This window comes from Rana temporaria, chromosome 1 (assembly GCF_905171775.1).
Source record: "Rana temporaria chromosome 1, aRanTem1.1, whole genome shotgun sequence".
NCBI classification, from domain to species: Eukaryota; Metazoa; Chordata; class Amphibia; order Anura; family Ranidae; genus Rana; species Rana temporaria.
The window spans coordinates 167,091,159-167,109,892 of NC_053489.1; the positions used below are offsets into that span (position 1 = coordinate 167,091,159).

At 42.3% G+C, this 18,734-nt stretch overlaps 1 protein-coding gene across 5 annotated transcripts in view; it reads left to right on the forward strand.

Moving 5' to 3' along the window:
• Nucleotides 1–18,734, forward strand: part of TAOK3 (TAO kinase 3) — a 371,844-nt gene that overhangs the window by 329,054 nt on the left and 24,056 nt on the right. For all 5 annotated transcript variants that reach the window (XM_040345730.1, XM_040345722.1, XM_040345755.1 and 2 more), the window contains 3 exons: nt 1,897–2,100; nt 3,242–3,481; nt 7,550–7,762. In XM_040345730.1, coding sequence (XP_040201664.1) covers nt 1,897–2,100; nt 3,242–3,481; nt 7,550–7,762 — 657 coding nt within the window. The remainder of the gene's footprint in view (nt 1–1,896; nt 2,101–3,241; nt 3,482–7,549; nt 7,763–18,734) is intronic.

The following is an 18,734-nucleotide window of genomic DNA, read 5'->3' on the forward strand; positions in this document are numbered from 1 at the left end:
TCATACTTCACAAAGACAAGGTTGTCTTATGCCCCAAGACCATAATTTCTTCCCAAGGTGGTATTAGTCTTCCACCTGAACAGCGACATAGTCCGACCATCTTTTTAACCTGCTCCAAAGCATCCAAAGGAAATTTTGGATTATTGTCTGGACCTGGTCAATGCCATTAGAGTCTATCTCAAAGCTACAGCTTCAATTAAACAGAAGGATTCCCTATTTGTCCTGTCCTCAGAACCTTGCAAGGGATTTCCTGCTTCCAAGTCCACCATCACAAGATGGATAAGAAATCTTATCGTTCGAGCTTACACTCCTACTGTGCTTTTACTCGCTATTTTTACCAAATCGGTGGGAGCTTCCTGGGCATTTTGGCACCAGGCCCCTGTAGCCTAGCTTATATTTAGACCTGATCTATTCAGGTGAATGCAGCCTACAGTTGGGGACCTTTTGAACTTGTGGTTGGCAGGGGAGGAGGTGTAAGATGTTACAAACTGGTGGTTGAGATATGTTTTTAGCATCCTTTTTAGCTCCAAAGGCAGCAAACTGGGGTGTTTACATTCTACAGTTGCGATGCTTTGCTTTGCCCCTGCCGAAAAAAATGTTGCTCCTTATTTAAGCAAATGGGTAAATACCACAAACACAATGCAGCCATATGCAATGCACACAGTTGCACCACATTGGTGCAGGAATTGGTGTTAAAGCAGGTGGTGAGGAGACTAAACTTAGCCTTATTGACAAGGCTGGTGATTAGTGTGCAGAACTATGAAGCTGGAGATATCAGCATTGTTTTTGCCTACAAGATATTAGCCTCTATACACGGGCAGCAAATAATTTTTATAAATGATATGTCATGTTCTTGCAGACTACCAAGTACAGTGTACAATCTAGTGTCGGTAGCATAACATGGTGTCTATTTTTTAATCAACCCAATACATTAAAATGCACAGAACAAATGCAATACATTTCTGAAACTCTAGCCGTTGAAGGCAACATGCCTACATTCATTCACATTCTCTGTACCCCACCGATTTTTTTCTGTGGGGATTTATTTAGTGTACAACTAGTATAATAGTTGGCGAGTTTTGTCTCAAATGCTCTTTTGTAAGCAGTTAGCTAAGGATTACCTGATCCACATTCAAGCATATGAAGCCGTTTTGAGTGACATGAGGTCTTCATGATTGCTCCATATATAAAAGTATGCACTTAGCCATAGATGCATGTTAAGTAATGTGCCAACTGGTACAGATCTCACCTACATATCCAACAACCCTTTTATATCTGTAAACAGCGCAATAATTCAAGGAGTTGTATAAATGAGTTAGCCTGTTGGCATAATACATATAGAATGCACATAACTAAGCAGGTGGTTATGTGAGAAATTCCTCACTCCTGAGGTTCTGCAGAGATTCTGTCACTGAAGAGCCCCTTGTGGTGTGTGGGTCACTATTGAAGATTAGTGATTTTGAAGATGGTTTTGTGTGCTCATGTATCATCTTCATGCTAATGTGATAGACTTGGTTCTATTTCAATCCTCTGCACTTGGACAGTATCCTATCTTTAATCAGTAAGGTAGTATAAAAGTTCTGTCCTTGGAGCATCCCTTCTACCTGATGTGCAGTATCCTAAGGTGAGAGCGATGACTGGAGTAAATAGAATCTGTACTAATGAATCAATTATATATTGATATTGCTGGAAGATTGGTTATTAACGCTGGATATTTTACATATGTCCAGAGCACCTTAGTTTATGGGCATCTATATTTATGTATAGAAAACCCCCAAACACAATCTGTACCCCTTTACCAATACACAATATAAGGACTATAGTATTCGTGTTCTTTCCCCATTATATTTTAATATGATAACATACTGGCCTTAACTGGTGGTTTTCTGCATCCAGGAAATGAATGAGGATCATAGCACGCCCAAGAAAGAAAAACAGGAACGCATATCAAAGCATAAAGAGAACCTCCAGCACACTCAGGCTGAGGAAGAAGCTCAACTCCTTAGCCAACAGAGACTGTACTATGAGAAAAACTGCCGACTCTTCAAGAGGAAGATAATGATCAAAAGGCATGAAGTTGAGCAGCAGCACATCCGTGAGGTATTATTTTGCTTTCAATTTAATGCATTTCTGCATATTTCTCAGTAGACTTAATGTTAATAACTTGATTACATTCTCTTAAGACTGATGTGTACATTGATGCTTATATAAGCTGAATACCTATTCAGTTTGGAATTTTCCACAGATTAAAATTGTTCTACTAGCATTTTAGACTGGTTGTATTTGTTAGCATATTCATCTAATGATGCCTTTGCATGAATGGAGTACCACATGAACTGGATATAGTATATGCAATTTTAGAAGACTGCAGTAGTCAAAATTAATAAACTGCAATGTGCTATTAGAAGATAAATCATTACGTGGCCTTTAGCTTACGTCAAAGGCCAACAAGTACTCTCCCAACCTTTCCCCCCCGCAGGTTACCTCATTTGTATGTGACCTTATTGGCTTCTGTGCCATCACCCTTACAGACTTTGTCCGATTCTAAATCATTTCCAAATAAAGACCCCACTCCCAAAAAGGCCCTATTCGCATGTAAGCATTTTGAATCTTCAAAATGCTCAACATAAAAAATCCCATGTATTACAATGGTAACTGTTCACATATAAGCACTGTGATGCCTGAAGCTTAAAAAGCTACATGAGTTACTTTTGAGGTAGATTTAGGCATTTTTGCCCCCATAGACTTCAATGGGAACACCTGAAAACACATGAATCAAGCTTTTTTTTCCCAGGTGTGTTCCAGGCATTTTTGAGTCTGTAAGAACTGATCTCCTCCCCTTAATTCTTTCCATTGGTTAAAACAAAAAAGCCTGAAGTTTGAATACATATGTAAAATGTTTGAAACTTGCTTCTAAAATGCTCAAATACATATGAAAAAATGCTAAAATAAAAAGTCCTAAAAGTTGCTTTGCTCGGATGTGAATTCAACCTTAGAGACTGTTTAGGCTTTTATCAATGTGGTGCAATACATTCAGCCAATGAGTGAGTCAGCCCACCAGCACCTATTTAGGCCTCATGCACACTGGACGTTATAAAAAACACCCGTAGCACCACATGTCAAAGAAAGTTGTAGCTATAGAATGAGTTTGCAGCGTTTTTTATTTTTTTTAACAAACTAATATGTTTGTGCTAGCATATAGTTTTCATGTTAAACATTAACCATACTTTCTTTCCCTTAGGAGCTCAATAAGAAGAGAACCCAGAAAGAAATGGAGCATGCCATGTTAATCCGGCACGACGAGTCCACTCGAGAGCTGGAGTACCGGCAGTTGCATATGTTGCAAAAGCTTCGGATGGACCTTATACGTCTGCAGCATCAGACTGAACTGGAAAACCAGTTGGAATACAACAAGCGCAGGGAAAGGGAGTTGCACCGGAAACATGTAATGGAACTCCGGCAGCAACCCAAAAATCTCAAGGTGCGTATACTGTGTAAACTCAATGAAGGCTTTGTACAATGTGAGCAATAGTTTAAATCTAATTAGCCCTCCTAAATAGGACTCACGCGTACAGATCACCTGCAATGTACACATAAATTTATTATGACCTTCACGCAAGGAGAACACAAAGTAATACTGCTGCATTGCTGTACACAAAGCTGCCTTAGACGTACAATACTACCATTCATAATAAAAATGCCGGCCACAAAACCCATTTCTGCTTTTTTTGACTGAATAGAAAGGTTCTCCTGTAGCATGCATGATAGGCAAAGCTAGCTGCCAATATTTCTTCTAACGAATGTAACACAAGTTCATAGCTGTGCACATCTGTAGTAATTTCTAGGCTGCATTTCGCCTTCATTTTCCTTTACCCTACCTAGTGAACAATGTAGGCATCTGACACCCACCCAGGTTGACTATAATACCATTGCAGTTATTTGCGTCTACTGAAAGCTAAACTCCATAAAAATGAAACTCCACACTGCAAGAGTTAATGTTTGTCTAGTGGACCGGGTACAGACATTTTTACTTATCCGATCACCAGTTTCGGTAGCCTGCTCTTCCAGGTACTTCAAAGGTCTGAGATCCTTTTGAAGTCCTCAAGACTGATAAGGGGACAGTCCACTGCCAGAGCATAGGGAAGCACCTTCTGTTAGGGAAGGTTCAAGTAGGTAAAAGTGTTGGCCTATGCAGTGCAGTTTAAAGTAGGTAAAAGTGTTGGCCTATGCAGTGCAGGTTCAGCCCCATGACCAGGAAATACTCTTTTGCCACGTACACACGACCGTTTTTCATGACAAGAAAAATGAAATTTTTTAAATTGGTCGCGAAAAACCGTCGTGTGTAGACTCCAAAGCATTTTTCTCGACGAGAAAAATGTCCGTAAAAAATTTAGAACCGGCTCTATTTTTTCTCGTCGTTTTTCACGTCGTCCTTTTTTCTCGTCGTGAAAAATGGTTGTGTGCGCACTTTAACGAGGGGGGAAAAAACGTGCATGCTCAGAGGCAAGCAGCCCAAAGGGTGGCGCCATTCAAATGGAACATCGGTTTAAAATCAGTTTAAATTCATAACTCCCATCAATTAAATGCGATAAGTACAATACACAATATATGTGATGTATGATATAAATAATATTTAATACGTGATTTCAACAGAAAGACACATAATAAGACGCATAATAAGACACATAATAAGTAATAATAGTCATAGTGACATATTTAATATTAACTATTAATGCGGAGGTCTGCCAAATGTAATTTTTTTTTTCTTTAAGTTAGCAGCTACAAATACTGCAGCTGATGACTTTTAAAATAAGGACACTTACCTGTCCAGGGCGCCCGCGATGTCAGCACCCGAGGCCGAACTGTCCCTTGGTCCTTGGATGCTGCCTTCGCCATCTTCGGTAAAGGTATCAGGAAGTGAAGCCTTGCGGCTTCACTTCCTGGTTCCCTATTGCGCATGCGCAAGTCGCACTGCGCAATTCTAAATGGTCCTTACTGTCTTCTAGGACCCGTGTGTCTCCCAGAAGACAGCGGCGGGGGACAGGAAGTGGCGTAGACCCCCGCAGATTCTGCGGGGGTCTATGCCTGGACATGGGTGCAAATACCTGTATTATACAGGTATCTGCACCCCCTGAAAGGTCTCATTGTGACACCGGTGGGGGGGAGGGTTCCAAAAAGCGGAATTTGCATTTTGAATCAAAACTTGACGCGTTTAATGGCATTTACAGTCAATTATCAGGAGTAGGATGCATAAACTTTGGCTATGGTGTAGCCCATATATATAATTAACCCAGCAGTTGCCCAGGATGGATTGGGCCAGTGGCTCTGAAAGAGCCGTCTCGCCCGGGGTTGAGGCAGGGGCAACCTCCATCCCCAGAAGCCCAGAGGGAGCCATGGATAAAGGCAGCCAGGGATTGGGCCGGACAGCCACAACACACCGCCAGAGAGGAGGCAGATGCATGGGACACGTGTCAGTTTCTGAGATGTGGGTAACCGTCCTTGGAACCTCTCCCTGGGATTACAATTACATAGTTCTAATTTTTCTCATAAAAACAACTTGACTACCCAGAGGAGATTATTATTTCTTTGGCGTGATACTCTTTTTGCATTTCACCTGTATTTTTTGTTCTAATAAACCCACTAGAAAGCCTATTCTAATTTAGAGGATTCTAATGTATGTAACATTGGGGGGGAGTAAGAGTTCATTGTGCTATTTGTTGCATTTCACGAGTGGTCTGAAGGTCCAATTTTAAAGTCTTACTAAACCCAGGACCCTGCATTCACTGTATCTGGTCTCCCACAGTACACAGAACATGGAAATGCAATAGTTTTAGTTAATAAAAACTGCTAAATGTCTTTTCTCATCAGCAATATATAGCAGTCTTGTGACTTCTATCAGTGTGCGGTCTAACATTGGTTAAATCTTGTCCGAAGAGTGATCATTCTCCTCTGACTGTCCTGTGAGACTGCACCCCTGACTCTGGACATTGTTGATTGGCCCTGTGCTAATTACATGCACCCTCCTTAAATAAAACACTCTCTAGCAATGCACACCAAACTGAGCATATGCAGTGTGCCTCCAAGGCTTTGTACTATCAGCAGATAGATTGGGGACAGTAAAAGAAATAGGATTAGAGAAGATAGGATCAAGCTATTTTTTTTACACAATGCAGAGGATTGACCCCTTAGGTTCCACAGTGAGTATAACCAGCATGCTTTACTGCATATACAGACTGATTTTACGATCATGGGTTTTTAACCACTTAAAGACCCGCGTATTGTAAATGTACGTCCTCTTTTTAAATATGGATATCTCAGTAACGGCAGCAGCCGCTGCCACAACTAAGGTATCCATATTTTCTGTGGGCGGCCGTGTAAACGATAACGGCGGTCTCCGCGGCGGATTCGCCGCGAGATCGCCGTTATCGGTGGCGGGAGAGGGCCCCCCCCCCTCCCGCCGCTTTTCCGCGCCCTCCGCCGCTTACCGTAGCCGTCGGTAGCGGCGGAGGAGATCGGATGCTGCCGCCTGGAGAGTGAGGACTTGAGTGAGGGCAAGATGGCCCCCACCCGTCCTCATAGCTCTGCTGGGCGGAAGTGACGTCAAAACGTCAGGCCCGCCCAGCCTCTTAAAGAGACAATTTTTTTGTTGTCATTTTTTTCAAATGACAAATTTTCCTTTTTTTTTTTTTCTTGCATTTAAGTCTAAATATAAGATCTGAAGTCTTTTTGACCCCAGATCTCATATTTAAGAGGACCTGTCATGCTTTTTTCTATTACAAGGGATGTTTACATTCCTTGTAATAGAAATAAAAGTAAACATTTTTTATTTTTTTTTATTTCAGTGTAAAAAATAATAAAATCAATAAAAATAAATAAGAAAAGCAAAAAAAAATTTTTTTAAAGCGCCCCGTCCCGACGAGCTCGCGCGCAGAAGCGAACGCATACGCGAGTAGCGCCCGCATATGAAAACGGTGTTCAAATCACACAAGTGAGGTATCGCCGCGATCGTTGGAGCGAGAGCAATAATAGCCCTAGAGCTACTCTGTAGCTCAAAAAATGCAACCTATAGAATTTTTTAAACGTCGCCTATCGAGATTTTTAAGGGTAAAAGTTTGACGCCATGCCACGAGCGGGCGCAATTTTAAAGCGTGACATGTTGGGTATCATTTTACTCGGCGTAACATTATCTTTCACAATATATAAAAAAATTGGGCCAAATTTATTGTCTTATTTTTTAATTTAAAAAAGTGAATTTTTCCCCAAAAAAAGTGCGCTTGTAAGACCGCTGCGCAAATACGGTGTGACAAAAAGTATTGCGATGACCGCCATTTTATTCTCTAGGGTGTTAGAAAAAAAATATATATAATGTTTGGGGGTTTTAAGTAATTTTCTAGCAGAAAAAACTGTTTTAGTCTTGCAAACACCAAATCTGAAAAACACCTAAGGTCTTTAAGTGGTTAATAACACTTTAATAAGTCCAGATAAAGAAGAGGGATGAACAGAAAGCACAGATACATACAATGACATGGTAATTTTTTTTTTTATGAAGGTGATGGAAATGCAGATAAAGAAACAGTTTCAAGACACATGCAAAGTGCAGACCAAGCAGTACAAGGCCCTGAAGAATCACCAGCTGGAGGTATCCCCAAAGTGTGAGCACAAGACAATACTCAAGTCCCTGAAGGATGAGCAGACACGCAAACTGGCCATACTTGCTGAACAGTATGAGCAAAGCATCAATGAGATGATGGCTTCACAAGCGGTAAGCAGCAACTAGATGTTCTTATCAGTGTTGTTTTTATTTCGATTTTTTATAGAATAGTGGAATGTTTAGTTGCAGCAGGCAGGTGAAGGGCTTGCTAAGTGTAAATATATAAAGGCTTACCTTTTTTCAGATGATTGTGTAGTCCACTAGCTTTGGCACCACGTGATCCTCTTGGTTGTCAAGAGGCAAAAGGCAATGAACTCATAAGTGTCCTCTTTTTTGTGGATTTCAACTGAACAATATATCCAGGACACAAACAAAATATATAGCCCGTGGTTTAAAATACCAATTTGTTAAAATTGACAGCAAGATTGACTTTTAGCTTTAATATAACGGACGTTAAAGATAGAATTTGATGATTTTAACCACTTCATTACTGGGCACTTAAACCTCCTTCGTGCCCAGACCAATTTTCAGCTTTTAGCGCTGACGCATTTTGAATGACAATTGCGCGGTCATACAACACTGTACCCAAATTATATTTTTATCATTTTTTTCCCACAAATAGAGCTTTCTTTTGGTGGTATTTGATCATCTCTGCGATTTTTATTTTTTGCGCTATAAACATAAAAAAACAGTAAATTTTGAAAAAAAAACACAATATTTTTTACTTTTTGTTATAATACTATCCCAATTTAAAAAAAAATAAAAATAAAAATTTCCCTCGGTTTAGGCCGATGCATATTCTTCTACATATTTTTGTTAAAAAAAAAACGCAATAAGCGTATATTGATTGGTTTGCGCAAAAGTTATAGCGCCTACAAAATAGGGGATAGATTTATGATGTGTTTTTTTTTTGTTTTTGTTTTTTTTTACTAGTAATGGCGGCGATCTGCGATTTTTTTTTTGTCAGGCCTGCAATATTGCGGCGGACGTATGGGACACTTTTGACACAATTTTGGGACCATTCACATTTATAGAGCGATCAGTGCTATAAAAATGCACTAATTACTGTATAAATGTGACTGGCAGTGAAGGGGTTAACACTAGCGGGTGAGGAAAGGGGTTAAATGTATTCCCTGGGTGTGTTCTTACTGTGTGGGGGGAGGGGACTGACTGGGGAAGGTGACCGATGCTGTGTAAAGGGACACAGATCGGTCTCCTCTCTCCCTGACAGGACATGGAGCTCTGTGTTTACACACAGAGCTCTACGTCCCTGCTGTCACTGCTGATCGCGGGTGTCTGGCGGACATCACGGCCGCCAGGCACACGCATCGGCTCCCGAGCAATGCGCCGGGCACGTTGTTTCCCCGCTGCACAGGGAATGACAACAATAGGACGTCCAAAGACGTCCACTTGGCACTTGAGAGCCTCGCTGTGGACGTCTTTCGTCAATAGCGCGGATCCCAAGTGGTTATAGTAAAAAATAAGTTAATGAGAGCTTAAACAAAAAACAAAAATCTAGATTTGTGATCACTTGTAATATGTTAAATTAATTTAACCAGGAAACCATGTACATGGCTTTTTCAGAGCTTGACTGTCTGTTTTTTTTTTGTTTTTGTTTCCATAGTAGGCATATAGGAGTTAATTTATGCCTCTGTCTTCGCAGGAAAGTATGTTCACAGATAATGGTGGAAAATGATGTTTAAATTAACGTTTACGCTTCATTTCCATGGACGTTTTTACAACCACTTTTCTGATCGTTTTTTGCAGCTTAAAAACGGCTCTCCATGTAAGTCTATGGCCTCATGCCCACCATGAAGTTTTTGAGCTGTAGATGGCTGAGCCGTTTTTAAGCTGCAAAAAAAAAAACAGGACCAGTGCGTTCTGAAGCTCCAGCGTTAGAGCTGTAAGCCTCGTCCTGCGTTTCTTTCTCTATTCAAAATCAATGGTTCCCTATGGGAGCCCATTGATTTGAATAGAGGTCTCACCAGAAGTCGGATCAAGATGATCCGACTTGCGGGGCGACTGGTGTGCAGAGAATCTTGAAGGGGAACCCCCGCGTAAATTAAAAAAAAATTGCGTGAGGTTCCCCCCCAGGATGATATCAGACCCTTCGGTTTGGTATGGATTTTAAGGGGAACACATACGCTGAAAAAAACGGCGTGGGGGTTCCCCCAAAATCCATACCAGACCCTTATCTGAGCATGCCGCTCGGCCGGTCAGGAATGGGGGTGGGGACGAGCGAGCGCCCCCCCCCTCCTGAGCCGTACCAGGCCGCATGCCCTCAACATGGGGACAAGGGTCTCTTCCCGACAACCCTGGCTGTTGGTTGTCGGGGTCTGCGGGCGGGGGGCTCATCGGAATCTGGGAGCCCCCTTTAATAAGGGGGCCCCCAGATCCCGGCCCCCCACCCTACGTGAATGAGTATGGGGTACATCGTACCTCTACCCATTCACCGGGAGGAAAAGTGTCCATAAAATAAAAACACAACACAGGTTTTTAAAATAATTTATTAGCCAGCTCCGGGGGTTTTCTCCGCTCTCCGGGGGTCTTCTTCTGCCTTTGGGGTTCTTCTCCCACTCTCCGGTGCCTTCGGGGCTGGCCGCTGCTATCTTCTTGCAGCTCTTTTACTAGCAGTGGCCTGCTCGTCGCCTTCTGCCTTCCGCTTCCGCCTTCTTCTTCTTCTTCTTTCGATGTTGCCACGTTTTCCCCACCCCCATTCCTGACCGGCCGGTCGGCATGCTCGGATAAGGGTCTGGTATGGATTTTGGGGGAACCCCCACGCCGTTTTTTTCGGCGTAGGTGTTCCCCTTAAAATCCATACCAGACCGAAGGGTCTGGTATCATCCTGGGGGGGAACCTCACCCATTTTTTCTTTTCAATTTGCGCGGGGGTTCCCCTTCAAGATTCTCTGCACACCAGTCTCCCCGCAAGTCGGATCATCTTGATCCGACTTCTGGTGCGACCTCTATTCAAATCAATGGGCTCCCATAGGGAACCATTGATTTTGAATAAAAACAGAAAAATGCAGCTGAAAACTAGCGCGGCAAAACGTGGATTGAATTCAATGCAAAACGCGGGAAAAATCGCGGTAAAAACACTGTACTAGCTTTACAGCCGGTTATTTAAAACGTCCATGGAAATTAAGCCTTTAGGTCACATTTGATACCTGCTGCAGAAGCTATGCAATAAATTAATGCAGGAGCAAATGGAGAACTGCACAACTGCATTTTCCTCTATAAAGCTTTAGGGGCAGATCCACAGAGCAAGTACGCTGGCGTATCTACAGAATCCTCAAACCAAGATACGACAGCATCTGGGTAAGATCCGACAGGCGTACGGCTTCGTACGCCTTTGGATCTTAGATGCAATACTTCGGCACCCGCTGGGTGGAGTTTGCGTAGTTTTCCGCATCGGGTATGCAAATTAGCGATTTACGACGATCCACGAACGTACGCGCGGCCGTAGCATTTTCTAACGTCGTCTGTAGTCGGCTTTTTCCGGCGTATAGGTAAAGCTGGTATTTTGCGGTGTATAGATCGCGTCGAATTTTTTTTTTGCGTAAGTCGTCCGTGAATAGGGATGGATGTAACTCACGTCTAAGTTAAAAAAATGATGTCCTAGCGACGTCATTTAGCACAATGCACGGCGGGAAATTTCGGAACGACGCATGCGCAGTTCATTCGGCACGGGGACACGCTTCATTTAAATTAATCACGCCCCCTACCCGCCGATTTGAATTCCGCCGCCAGAAATACACTACGCCCCCGTAACTTAAGGCGCAAATTCTTTGAGGATTCGAAGATCCACCAGGTAAGGTACGGCAGCGTAGCGTATCTGATACGCTGCGCCCATCTAATTATCTGTGGATCTGGCCCTTAGTGTGCAAACAATACAGAGACATTTTACCTATTCTATCCTCTGTGTTTCGACCCCATCAACCCCTAAAACACACAGTCTCTGTTCATCTCGATATAAAAAATGCAAATTACATTAAAATCTACATATTAAACACCGATACTGTATACAGTGATTATAAAAAGTCTACACACCCCTGTTAAAATGTCAGGTTTCTGTGATGTAAAAAAAAAATGAGACAAAGCTAAATCATTTCAGAACTTTTTCCACCTATGTGACCTATAAACTGTAAAACTTAGTTGAACAACAAACTGAAATCTTTTAGGTGGAGAGAAGAGAAGTAAAAAAAAAAATAGTATGGTTGCATAAGTGTGCACATCCTTAAACTACTCTGATCCCTCTGTGTTGATTTGTATTGCAAGTATACTGTCTGCCCCCATGTTGTAGAGCGCTGCGCAAACTATTGGCGCTATATAAATCCTGTAGAATAATAATACTTTCATATTAGAATAATAATACTTTGTTGAAGCACCTTTTGATTTTATTACAGCACTCTGTCTTTTTGGGTATTAGTCTATCAGTATAGCACAACTTGGCAATATTTGCCCACTCTTCTTTTCAAAAACACTCCAAATCCGTCTGATTACAAGGGCATCTCCTGTGCGCAGCCCTCTTCAGATCACCCCACAGATTTTCAATCAGATTCAGGTCTAGGCTCCAGGTCAGGGTTTTCTGGTGAAGCCATTCCTTTGTTGATTTGGATGTATGCTTTGGGTCATTGTCATGCTGAAATATGACGTTCCTGTTCATGTTCAGCTTTCTAGCAGAAACCTGGAGGTTTTGTGCCAATATTGACTGGTATTTGGAAATGTTCATAATTCCCTCTTGACAAAGGCCCCTGTGCCAACTGAAGAAAAACTTCCCCAAAGCATGATGCTGCCACCAGCATGCTTCACTGTGGGTATGGTGTTCTTTTGGTGATGCGCAGTGTTGTTTTTGCGCCAAACATATATTTTGGAATTTTCGCCAAAAAGTTCAACCTTGGTTTCATCAGATCATAACACTTTTTCCCCACATGCATTTGGGAGACTTTAGATGTGTTTTTACAAAATTTAGCCGGGCTTGGATGTTTTTCTTCGTAAAAAAAGGCTTTCGTTTGGTCACTCTACCCCATAGCCCAGACGTATGAAGAATACGGGAGATTGTTGCCACATGTACCACACAGCCAGATATTCCTGCAGCTCCTTTAATGTTGCTGTAAGCCGCTTGGTAGCCTCCCTGACCAGTTTTCTTCTTGTCTTTTCATCAATTTTGGAGGGTCGTCCAGTTCTTTTCTCCACTTGATGACAGTCTTCACTGTGTTCCATACTCTAATGCCTTGGAAATTCTTTTGTACCCTTCTCCTGTCTGATACCTTTTAACAATGAGATCCCTCTGATACTTTGGAAGTTTTCTGCAGACCATGGCTTTTGCTGTAGGATGCGACTGAGAAAATGTCAGGAAAGACCTACTAGAACAATTGAACTTTATTTGGGGTTAATCAGAGGCACTTTAAATGATGGCAAGTTTATACGGACTCCTATTTAACATGTGAATGTGATTGCTTATATCTGAAAACGGCTACATCCCCAGTTATAAGAGGGTGTGCACACTTATGCAACCACATTATTTTATTACACCCCCCCCCCCCCCCCCAAAAAAGATTTCAGTTTGTTTTTCAATTGAGTTGTACAGTTTATAGGTCACACAAAAGGTGGAAAAAGTTCTGAAATTATTTATCTTTGTCTCGTTTTTTTTACATCCCAGACATTTTTACAGGGGTGTGTAGACTTTTTATATCTGCTGTATACGATCAAGGGTAAAGATCCATTATACCTTTTTAGACCCCTTTCACACTGAAGCGTTTTTACAGCGTTTTAGCGTTAAAAATAGCTCTATTAAAACGCTCTCCATGCATCTCAATGGACCCTTTCACACTGAGTCCTGCAAGCAGCAGCTTTTGGGCGCTGACAAAAATGCTCCAAAAACGCGCCTCTCCATTGAAATGAATTGAAAGCGCTGTAAAAACGCCTTACCCTTTCACACTGAGACGTTGCACTGGCGGGGCGTTGAGAAAAGTCCTGCAAGCAGCATCTTTGAAGCAGCTTTTGGGCGCTGAAAAAAACTCCAAAAACGCCCCTCTCCATTGAAATGAATTGAAAGCGCTGTAAAAACGTCTTCCCCTTTCACACTGAGGCATTGCAAAAACACCCTAAAACGTTCGGGTCTTAGCGGTGCTTTATCAGCACATTGGGATTGTAGATGAGGCTACGCTCAAATAACGCTCGAATAGAGCCCCAATGTGAAAGGGGCCTTTATATTTAATAATGCATTGGGTACTAAACTAACTTCTTCCATTGTTCATATCCTTTTGCCTCTCTTCCTATCCCATTCTCCCCTCCTTCCTACTGTTTCCCTTTTATATTAATCTTTTCTATCACTTTTTTTCCCTTCAATCTTTCCCTCCTCAACTGATTTTATGAGATAAAAAAAGATTGTTTTCCGTGTGTGGGGTGGGGGAGATGGGGTGCTTTAAGCTGGCATAATACATGAAAATGTGTCAATATATGAACATTGGTTATGCTAATAACATGTATGAGGACTGAATCTCTTTGTTGTAGCACCTTTATTCTGTGTTTTAGTATTCTGATTTCCCCTGCCCCCCAAATCCTATAACTCTACAATTAAGCCATTGTAGGTAGAAAAAGACGTCCTAGGAGGGGATGGGTGTTGTGTCTTTGCAAAGGGTAGTTGACAGAGCCAAAGTTTTGCTGGTGCTCTGCACCTGAAGTGTAGAACCAGACCTGAGAGTGGTGTTGGGGAATGTGTGAGCAAATAATGTATTTTGAAATATCAGGTATAACTTGGAGATCTATTGTATGCCTTTTAACCACTTAACCCCCGGACCATATTCAAAGACCAGAGCACTTTTTGCGATTCGGCACTGCGTCGCTTTAACGGACAATTGCACGGTCGTGTGACGTGGCTCCCAAACAAAATTGACGTCCTTTTTTCCCCACAAATAGAGCTTTCTTTTGGTGGTATTTGATCACCTCTGTGGTTTTTAGTTTTTGCGCTATAGAGCGTCAATTTTGAAAAAAAATTATATTTTTTACATTTTGCTATAATATCCCCCAAAAATATATATAAAAAATAGTTTTCCTCAGTTTAGGCTGATACGTATTCTTCTACATATTTTTCGTAAAAAAAAAAAATCGCAATAAGCGTTTATTGATTGGTTTGCGCAAAAGTTATAGCGTTTACAAAATAGAGGGTATTTTATGGCATTTTTATTTAATATTTTTTTTTTACTATTAATGGCGGCGATCAGCGATTTTTTTTTTCGGTACTGCGACAATATGGCGGACATTTCGGACACTTTTGACACATTTTTGGGACCATTGGCATTTTTATAGCGATCAGTGCTATAAAAATGCATTGGATTACTATAAAAGGGGTTAACACTAGGGGGCAGGGAGTGTGTTCTAACTGTAGGGGGGGTGGACTGACATGGGGAAAAGACATGAGGAAATGACATGGGGAAATGACTGATCTTCTGTTCATACATTGTATGAACAGAAGATCAGCATTTCTCTCCCTGACAGGACCAGGAGCTGTGTGTTTATACACACATCTCCCAGTCCTCGCTCTGTAACGAGCGATCGCGTGTGCCCGGCGGCTATCCCGCCCGCTGGGCACATGCACGGGAGTCGGGGGCGAGCGGGGGGCGCACGCTCCTAGTGGCCTGCGCGAGAGCCGACGTATAGCTACAGGCTCTCGCGCATGGGAGCCGACCTGCCGCCGTAAAACGACGGCGGCTGGTCGTCAACCCGTTAATCCACAACCTCTACAAAAAATGATTTGATCAGGGAAATTTCTTAACATTCTGGAATGTTCTTAGGAAATTTCTTAACATTCTGGAATGTTCTTTACTAAAACGGGAGAGTGCAAAATCTGGTGCAGCTCTGCATAGAAACCAATCGGCTTCCAGTTTATTTATTTTTTGCTTAATTGAGCAAGCTGAAGTTAGAAGCTGATTGGCTACCATGCAGAGCTTCACCAGTTTTTTCACTCTTCTGTTTTAGTAAATCAACCCCTATATTTCTAAATCTTGATTGGTGTCGGCAGTTATTCACACAACAATGTGCATGGCCAAATGTAAAACTCAAACACTTTGACTGCATAATTGAAGATAGTGTTGCATACATTCTCAGCAGATGTAAAAGAGATGACTTGTGGGTGCAGCACTTTTATCTCTGGTCTGATGCAATTTTTAAAGTTGTGAGGTCTTAATATAATGTATGCTTTGATTGCAAAAGTTTCAGTTGTGGATTAAGGATTAATATACAAATGGTGGGATTGCTAGCAATTGTACATAATTTCCAAGGGCAGTCCCAGTTTTGTGTGATATTCTGTGGGAGTCCCTATTTTTGAACAGTTTAAATGTTATATTCACCTTGTTTATGCAGTCTAGGCTGTTTTGTGTTTAGGCTTATTGAGAATAGGGATAGACTGTAATTTCCTGTAGTAGTATTATAGGGAGACTGAAAGCTAGGAACATGCCTATCTTATGCTGCGTACACACAAGCGTTTTTCATGACTAGAAAAATGCAGTTTTTTAAATTGGTCATTAAAAACGATTGTGTGTAGGCTCCAGAGCATTTTTCTCAATGTGAAAAATGGGCATTAAAAATTTAGAACATGCTGTATTTTTTCTCGTTGTTTTTCACGTCATGAAAAATGGTCATGTGTAGGCTTTAATGACGGGAAAAAAACGCACATGCTCAGAAGCAAGTTATGAGACGGGAGCACTCGTTCTGGTAAAACTAGCGTTTGTAATGGAGATAGCACATTCGTCACGCTGTAACAGACTGAAAAGCGCAAATCGTCTCTCATCAAACTTTTACTAACACAAAATCAGCAAAAGCAGCCAAAAGGGTAGCGGCATCCGAATGGAACTTCGTCTTTATAGTGGCGTTGTACGTCACCGCGCTTTGCTCAAGCATTTTTTTTTTCCACGATCGTGTGTATGCAAGGCAGACTTGACAAGAATCACGTCGAGAAAAACTTTTTTTCCCATGACATTAAAAACGGTCGTGTGTACGTGGCATTAGCCCCCATTTATATAAATGGGCGAACAATTCGGCCCGAGCATAAGGCCGAACTTTCGTTATTTTGTACGTTCGAACAAACGGGTCATTCGACCATTTGTTTGGCCCCCCAAACTGACCACAATGCATTGCAACGCTGAACAGTGCACTGCAAGCCCTGACGGGCTGAAGCAGTAAAAGCTTCAGACAATCGAGGCACAGATCACTGTCGGAGTCATGATTGTACACTGTCATCATGACTTTATCCAAATATGGCTAATTTCTGCCCCACAGTATAAAGATATTCATTCAGTGGCAGCCATTTCCTGTGTGATTTTGGCATGGAGAGAGATGGAACAGGGCTCTGTTCAGTGCCATTAGTGTGCTATACTGTGCTATTTTACTTTAATTGTCAGTGTAGAATATTAGTTTAGTGTCAGTCTAGGGATAGTGTGAGTGTAGTGAGGAAGACCATCTTTGATCACTTTGTATAGTGTGCAGCTAGTGTAGGGACAGCTCAGATAGTTTCACTGTAGTGTAGTGAGACCGTATCATTCATACACACATTATTGTAGAGTAGGGACAGCTCAGATAGTTTCAGTGTAGTGTAGTGAGACCGTGTTGGTAATCTTGACATTAGTGTATAGCTAGAGTAGGGACAGTTCAGATGGTGTTAGTGTAGTGAGGGTTGAACACCGTCTATTTGTTAGTGTTACTGCCAGTTTAACACCATATAGTTCTGTGCGTCACTGTATGTTTGGCGCATTATATTGCACTATATTATAGTGTATCTATGGAGTGTGTCTGTGTAGTGTGAGTACTCAAATTAAAGTGCACCAAACACCACTTTACATTGATTAAAGTGCATCTACTTACATATTTCCACTTCTTCTTTACATTTGCTTATAAGCACCACCCCTTCCCTCCCAATAATGTTTGGGAGGACAACAAGGAGAGGCAGACATTCCCTTGGCACTGTAAGGGGGCCAGCAACAAATGTGTCTACAGGCAAAAGTGACCGTGGTGGTTAGTCCTGAGGCGGGGCATCTTTACCTCTGTTAAGTGAGTTTGCCCATACTGTCCAGCCACAGCTTGCAGAGGAGGTTGTGGACTGGCTTACTAAACCTTCCTCATCCTCTGTCACACAAGCAGAGACAAGTGGGCAGTCCCCCCTGCAGTTGCCAGAGTGGATAAACCTGCCTCCTTGTCCACATCTATTCCTGCCATAGCCCCAACAGCAGGAGTCAGCGTCAGCCACTTGCATTTTCATGATGCCCAGCCATTACTAGATTCAGATGTTGGTTCTGAGGTTGAGGATGACAGGAACATGAGCCTAGAGAGGGGAGAACACTGGTAGGTAAATAAGCATTCATGTTCCCCCAGCCGTAGCGTATTCCTAAGTTGTCTCCAGTGGTAAGGACGATGATGATGATGAGGTCACTGATGCAACTTGGGCGTCAGATAGAGCAGAGGAGGAAACTGAAGGTGGGGCAGCACAACCCCAAGGAGGTGGACATCAAGAAAGAGTGTAGTGTGCAGCCACCCTACTGCATCACATTCTGCAGCTGTTATCTCCCAGGCCACTCCCCAAAGCTCAGCTGTCTTTGCCTTTTTCAGCACATCTGCAGCAGATCGCACTGTTGCTATCTGCAAACTGTCCCTCATGCACATCAAACGTGGCAAAAACACCAGCCATTTGGGTACCACATGCTTAACAAGGCATTTAACATCCAACCACTCAGCTCATTGGCAAGAACACCTAAAAGCCACACAAAAGGGGCACAAATCCTTACCCACTTCAGTCTGCCCCTGCTATACCGAGTCATTACCTCACAGCAGCCTCCACTGACATGGATGATGGTATAGCACAGGATGTCCCAGGTCCTAGCAGCACATCTGCCAGCAACACACCGCTAGTTGTAGACTGTAGCTGGCAAATTTCTCTGCCCCATCTGCTGCAGCAGGAAAAACAATACAGTCCCTGCCACCCACATGTGCAGCATCTAAATGCAAGCTTGTCAAAGTTGTTTTTTCTCCAACGTCTGCCTTTCAGCCTGGTGGATTCTGCCCCCTTCCGTGAATTAGCACATGTGTTGTAC